This window comes from Cajanus cajan, chromosome 8 (assembly GCF_000230855.2).
Source record: "Cajanus cajan strain Asha chromosome 8, NIPB_CcT2T_4, whole genome shotgun sequence".
NCBI lineage: Eukaryota > Viridiplantae > Streptophyta > Magnoliopsida > Fabales > Fabaceae > Cajanus > Cajanus cajan.
Window position 1 is genome coordinate 33,007,747 of NC_138524.1, and position 7,768 is coordinate 33,015,514.

The following is a 7,768-nucleotide window of genomic DNA, read 5'->3' on the forward strand; positions in this document are numbered from 1 at the left end:
TCACAGCCAAAATTGGTTGGGCTCATGGCCTTCCACCTGTTCATGCTTACAACCATCCAATGGATAGTAATTTTGAGCCTCACTCACGTTACCATTGAGTCGGATTGTAAATCTGTCTTTAACGCTCTATCTAGGACTCAATCACACCACTCAGAATATGGGTCTCTTCTTAATAAGTGTAGAAGATTGCTACACAATCATCCGAACTTATCACTAAAGTTCATTCCGAGGCAAGCCAATCGGGTCGCTCACTGTTTAGCTAGGGCGTCACGATTTTATGTTAGCTCTCACACTTTTGAATTTATTCCATCATATATTGTTCCAATTATTTTTGAATGAAATGACATAATCTTATTTTCCTAAAAAAAAATTAAGTGAGTATTGTGAGACCCGTGGCTGGTATATACACACTTCCCCTCCCAACTCTCACTAGAAAAATTCTCTCTTCCCCTCTCAAGGCTCTCACTTCTCCTTTTCTTCCTCTTGCTTGTGGTGATATTTGGCAGCTGAAGGTGCTGATCAAGCTTAGGCAAGGGCTAGCTGAAGATTTCCTCCTTTCTTCATTCAAGTTTCTCTTCTTCTCCAATCTCCGCAGACCCGAAACTCGGATTTTCTTCAAAACTGAGGTAAGGGAAGTTAGTATTTTGGCTGCGTTTTTGACTGGAAAATGGGTGTAGGAACTCATCTGGCTGCTGGTAATTGATTGTGTTTTGGCTGGGTTGCTGGAAAAATTGGGGTTTTGGGGTTTTATGGTTTGGAGTAAAAATTTGGGATTCCTTTGATCTGTTGTTGCATGCGTATAAAGCTGGAACTTTCGAGCTCCTTGATGAAAATGTAGCATTTTGAACCATTTGCATGTGAGTTTGCTGTGAAATTTTGCAGGTTTTGGGAATTTTTCGAACTTGGGAGAGTTACTGATGAGTTCGCGCTGGGCGTTGTTCTTCGCGCCGGGCGCGCGACCACCAGGAGACTCTGTTTAGGCAAGTCCGCCGGGCCAAGACTGTGTGCGCTGGGCGAGCTTGTAAATGGGAGTCTCTGGTTGGCCCGTGCCGGGCGTTGCTCGAGCTGCGCTGGGCGCGATATCAAGAGTAACATGTTTTTTTGGGATACTTGGGTCGCGCTAGGCGCACCTTGAACTCGCTGGGCGCGGAGGCTCCTTGGGAGTCTCTGCCAAGAGCACGCCGGGCGCAATTGCGAATTGCGCTGGGCGCGAGACCTTGGTAGGTCTCTGCCTTCCCCACGCTGGGCGCGGGTTAGGCCTCGCTGAGCGCACGAGATTCCTTGAGTCTCTGCCAGGCAGGCGCTGGGCGCAATTTGGAATTGCGCCAGGAGCGGGAGAGCCTTGGTGCTCTCGGGTTGAGTCTCGCTGGGCGCGAGTACTCCTGCGCTGGGCGCGCTGGTCCTGGTGCTCTCGGGTCAAGCCGCGCTGGGCGCGACCTCGAGTGCGCCGGGCGCGCAAGGAGATGATGATCTATATGATGTTGGCTGTTGAGTTGTGCCAAAATTGTTAATCAATGATGTTATATGCTGAACCAAGTTGAATTTGATGAATATGCTGTAATGACTAGGGGATAAAGCTGAGATATATATATGTTAGTTGTATTAGAGGTGTATTGTTGAGCTGGAATCAATGGATTAATAAGAGAAATTATATAGTATAGCGGAATTATAGACTGTTGGGCTGAATTGTAGAAAATAATAATTTTGTTGAATGGCTGTGCTGTGTTATGCTGTGTTGTGCTGTGCTGTGCTGTGCTGAGCTATGCTGGATTGGGTGATATTATAGCCGCTAAGTCGGTGCTGTTGTTAGCCACACATGTGGTGCTGATTCTAACCGCTAAGGCGGTGCTGTTGTTGCCGCTGCGCGGTGCCATCATAGCCACTTGAGTGGTGCTGTTGTTGCTGCTTAGCAGTGCTGATATTGCCGTATTGCGGTGCTGATATCGTTGAGTGGTGTAAGCTGTACAAGTGTGTGATAACTGTATTTGTGGTTATTCATATTGATATTCATATAATTGTATGTTGAATTTTAATTTCACTAGCTTACCCTTTTGCTGTTTTCCATGTTATTGGACTGCGATGATCATACTATGTATGGGAGCAGGGCAGGAATAGGTGGGCGTCTTGTGGTGAGTCTCCGGCGGACCTTGCAGCTGTTTTGCTTGTGTGGTTGTTTTGCTTGTGGCTACTTGGGATAGTAGCATTTGGTTGTAAACTTCTTTGGTACACTTTAACTCTAGTCAGACTGGAACTTTGTATATTTATATATTCTAGATCCTATATTTATATACTTGTTCTATCTGTCTGGTGTTTCTAGTGTGCTATGCCGTGTGTAGTGACCAGTCGGGTCGTTACAAGTATTAGATAATTAATAAAATAATAATATTATAAAATAACTAGTATTGTTAGAGTATTAGTGCAATATAGTGTTGCTAATAAAATTATAATATTATAAAATAATATTAAGATTATAATTATAATATTAAAATAAAATAATTTTTTTTAATTAATTTGATTCTTGGGTCATTAAATCTGTAAAATGTAAATCCTTAATCTAAAACAATTAAAATCAAAATCCTTAATCTAAAACAATTAAAATCAAATTTATTTGTTTTGTTTAGATTTGATCTGATAAAAAAAATCTAATCAATTTAATTAATTTAATTTAGATTATTGGTTCTATCATATTGTTCCAACTAATTAAAATCAAATTCTCTGAACCAATCGAACTCATGCATATTTGTGATTCGAATCAATTAACATCAAATTTATTTGATTTTATTCATATTTAACCTAATAAAAAAATCAAACCAATTTAATTGACTTATTTCTTATTCTCATTTGTATCCTCTTGTTCAAACCCATGAACTCCACTTACTACATATCACATTTAACTATTTTGTTTCAAACCACTTGACATCATTATTAAGGAAGACATAGCTTTACCACTGATTTTTCAACGCATATGCATTTTCAACTATTTAAACTCAAGAACTTTCATAAATATAAGAAAACCTTAACGTCAAAAAAATTTGTTTATGAAGAAAAATTATAAGAACTAAAATCAAATAAAATTTATTAAAAAAATAAAAAAAATTGACAAAAGTTTAAAAACTAAAAACATATTTAATGTCAGATGAAAATACACAAAAAATTTCATTACTTTTATACTTTCTAAAAAATATTTAATAATTTCTATTAAGAAAATTATTGTTTAGACAAAAAATCATTTGATAATATATTTGTGCATTTTTTTATTACAAAAAAATTGATCAACATAACTGAATAAATAATTGATTAAAGACTAGTTGAATATACTTTTATTAAATATACTTTTATTAAATGATAGTTTTTTCATAAGCTTAGTTATACATTTTATTAGAAAATCTGTACTAGTAGGGCCACTCGGTCACCAGTTAGCCGACACCCAATCGGCACTTGTATGGCCGAATCAGGTTGCCGATACCTAATCGGCACCCAGATGGCCGAGCCGGATGGCCGATCAGACATCGGCCACTATAATAACTCAGATCCTTAATCAGGAGTGTAAGATTATCCCTAATCAAGAGTTAAGAGATAATCATATCCATAAGCTGATTAAGGACGTATTACCTAATGCGATAGTCGTCACGGGGCCCAAGGACACCAGGGCCCATAGATGTCAGTATAAATAGCTCACGTCAAAAGGTAACGTCACTGTTCATTAATTGTCATCGATATTTGTGCTTATTCTGACTTGAGCGTCGGAGTGCCTTCTACAGGTATCTCCACCCCCAGCTTACCGGAATATTCGATCGGAGTACTCGTTCGGCCCTCAGAATACGAGAAGATTACCGGTGTATCCTTTGACAGGTACATTTTGGCGCCCACCGTGGGGCCGAATTGAGAACGACTTGAAGACTTGACAAGGAAATGGCGAAAACACGAAGAACAAACACAGGAGACCACCAGACCAAAGAAGAGCATGTGGAGGTAGTAGACGAAACCGATCTGTCTGAGACCGTTCGTCTACTGAAACAAGAGATGGAGGCTATGAAACAACAGCGGGAAAAGGACGCGAAAGAGCTTTCGTCCTTGAGGGCTGAAAATGAAGCACTGAAAAATCCAGACCCTTCATGGAAACCTACTCAGCCCACCAATACTCAGACACAGGGGTCCTACCAGTCTCATGGAGTCCACACGTCGGTTCCACATGGTTCGGCTGCAGCACCCGAAAAACTCCCTTTGGCTTTGCCCACAGTCGGCCGTCCCACTGACGTGGCAACTATTGGATCGCATCGCCACCCTTTCACACCTTCTATTATGCAACTATCCCTGCTTGATAATTGGAAAGCATTACCCATTGATAAATATGACGGTACAACCGACCCTAATGAACACCTTGATGTTTTTCTTACGCAGGTGACCTTGAGCACCACAGACGATGCTGCCTTGTGTCGCATTTTCCCGACGTCTCTCAAAGGCAGGGCTTTGAGCTGGTTCACTCGGCTACCCCCCAATTCAATAGACTCGTTCAACACGTTATCCGCCCAGTTCACCATTCAATTCGCAACGAGTCGTCCCCATAGCTTGACTTCTTTATCGCTGGTCAGCCTTCGGCAGGACAAGAAGGAATCGCTCAGGACGTTTATGGATCGGTTCAACAAGGCAGCCTTGGAGATCCGAGATCTCAATCCGGCCGTAGCGCTCCACCACCTCACAACCGCTTTAAAGTCGGGACCGTTCGTCAATAACATTTGTAAAAAGCCTCCTTCGGACATGAATGACCTGCGAAGGAGGGCTGACAAGTATATGCAAATGGACGAGTTGGCAGAATATCGTAATCAAGCCAGAGCCGAACCAGTGAGTAAGGCCGAAAAGCAAGTAGAACAACCGTTCAGGGGTCGAGGTAAAGAGATAGCGTTAAGAGATAGACCCGTTCGTGGACCGAAATACTCTCATTATACCCCCCTGAATTCCAGTAGAGTAGCAGTACTGGAATAGGCTCTCTCATCGGAAGTTCTGGCAGTGCCGAAAAGGGCCTCCACTCCACCACACGCTGATACCAGCAAATCTTGTCGATATCACCGCAATCGGGGTCATTCCACAGAAGAGTGTGCCGCCTTGAAGGATAAAATTGAAGACTTGATCAAACAAGGCCAGCTTCATAATTTCGTCGATCGATCAGATTCTTCTCGGCGCCGCTCTTCATATCAGCCTCGAAACCAAGATCGGCGAACTCAGGACCAAGCTGAGAGGTCTCGGTGTGAGCGAAGCAGATCACGGGACAGGAAAGACGACCCGGCATCTTCGCGTAGAAGGGTCATTAATACAATCGCAGGAGGATTTGCAGGCGGGGGCTCTACTTCTTCAGCCCAAAAGAGGCACTTGCGGGCTATCCGATCGGTACATGCCGTGGATAGGCAACCTTCCCGAAGATTGCCAACCATAACTTTCACAGATGCTGATTTTCAGGGTATTGACCCCGAGCAGGACGATCCGATGGTGATCAGCGTAGAAATTCATAACTGTATAGTCAAGAAGACGTTAATTGATCAAGGCAGTTCGGCAGATATTCTATACTGGAATACCTTTAAACAGTTGGGTATTTCGGAAAAGGAGTTAATCCCATATGATGACCCCCTCGTCGGTTTTTCAGGTGAAAGAGGTACTAAGGGGTATATTAATCTCTATACCCGTTTTTGTTTTGACGAACAGGAGAGCAGAGAAATTCAAGTGAAGTACATCGTGGTACACGCCAGCACGTCATATAATATCCTCCTCGGCCGCCCCTCACTCAACATGCTGGGAGCGATTGTCTCAACACCACACCTAGCAATGAAATTCCCATCCGACAAAGGAAAGATCATTACTATTCATGCTGATCAAAAGGCTGCTCGAGAGTGTTACTTCGCTAGTTTGCGAATATCCCCGGTGGAGGAACGACAATCAAAATCAAAAAGGGTTCATGCTATCACTTCTTCGGCATCAGACGAGCCCGTAAATTGGGATCTCGATCCGAGAATGAATGACGAAGAACGCGTACAACCAGTAGAAGAAAAAGTTCAGTTACAGCTCGGTTCACTCTCCACTCAGGTTACGTATATAGGCGCCAAGATATCCGAGGACGATCGTTCTGCCCTAAGTCTTGTGATCACTCGGAATAAGGACCTTTTTGCTTGGACACCTTTCGACATGCCTGACATTGACCCAAACTTTATGTGTCACAAGTTATCAATATGCGCTGAGGCTCGACCGGTTGCTCAGCGTAAAAGGAAAATGGGAACCGAGCGAAAACTTGCAGTAGAAGCAGAAGTGGCAAAATTACTTAATGCCAGGTTTATTCAGGAAGTTCAGTATACTACGTGGTTGGCGAACGTAGTAATGGTGAAAAAGCCGAATGGCAAATGGAGAATGTGTACCGACTACACTAATCTCAATAAGGCATGCCCGAAGGACGCTTACCCGCTCCCAAACATTGATCGATTGGTTGACGGTGCGTCAGGACATAGGATTCTCACCTTTCTCAACGCTTATTCGGGGTATAACCAAATCCGAATGCATCCCCGCGATGAAGAAAAGACAGCTTTTATCACCGACACCGCCAACTATTGTTATCGGGTGATGCCTTTCGGCCTGAAAAACGTAGGAGCAACCTATCAAAGGTTGATGAACAAAATTTTTCGACACCAGCTCGGCAAGAATATCGAGGTGTACGTCGATGATATGGTAGTAAAATCGGCAGACATCGCCCAACACATAGCTGACCTTTCTGAAATATTCCACCAACTCCGCAAATATGACATGCGGCTCAATCCAGAAAAATGTGTGTTCGGCGTATCGGGGGGCAAATTTCTCGGCTTCATGCTGTCAGCGAGGGGCATCGAAGCCAACCCCAATAAATGTCGGGCAGTCATTGATATGAGAAGTCCCCAAAACCTCAAAGAAGTTCAGAAGTTGGCCGGGCGGCTTACATCCCTATCAAGATTTTTACCATGTCTCGCCGAGCTAGCAAAACCTATTGTAGGTTTGTTAAGGAAAGTCAAAAAATTTGAATGGTCCGTCGGTTGTGAATAGGCTTTCCAAGATTTAAAGCAACGTCTCGGCTCCCCCCCCATTCTCTCTAAGCCCGACCCACGGGCAGACATGGTGGTGTACTTGTGCGTGTCGAATGAAGCCATAAGTTCCGTCTTAGTGCAAGAAAAGGACGTGCAACGGCCGGTATATTTCATTAGCCGAATGCTACAAGAAGCAGAAACAAGATATCAACTCTTGGAGAAAGTGGCGCTCGAACTAGTTCACACGGCTCGTCGTCTCCGGCAATACTTTCAAAGTCATCATGTGGTCGTCCGAACTGACTGCCCAGTTGCCAAGGTTTTGCGCAAACCAGAGTTGGCTAGGCGAATGATGGCCTGGTCAATTGAACTTTCGGAGTTTGATATAACTTTTGAGGCGTGAGGCCCGATTAAATCCCAGTGCTTGGCCGATTTTGTAAATGAATTACATCCGAAAGGCCACTTTGAGAGTGATTTGTGGACAATGCATGTGGACGGGTCTTCAAATAGCCAAGGTAGCGGAGCAGGAATAATCCTTGAAGGACCAACCGGGTTGGTTCTCGAATAGTCCCTACGATTTGCGTTCAAGGCCTCAAATAATCAAGCGGAGTACGAGGCATTACTAGCAGGACTACGGCTCGCCCAAGAGGTTGGGGCTCGGCGAGTATTGTGTTGGACATATTCGAATATTGTTTCGGAGCAAGTCAATGATCACTTTCAGGTGAAAGATTCTA

General features: G+C 43.6%; 1 protein-coding gene across 1 annotated transcript; it reads left to right on the forward strand.

Moving 5' to 3' along the window:
• Positions 1-3,912: 3,912 nt before the first annotated feature.
• LOC145950428 (uncharacterized) lies at positions 3,913-7,056 on the forward strand. Its single transcript, XM_083061516.1, has 2 exons — positions 3,913-4,842; positions 4,984-7,056. The coding sequence occupies exons 1-2, from the start codon at positions 3,913-3,915 to the stop codon at positions 7,054-7,056; spliced, it is 3,003 nt and encodes a 1,000-aa protein (XP_082917642.1).
• The last annotated feature ends 712 nt before the right edge of the window (positions 7,057-7,768 follow it).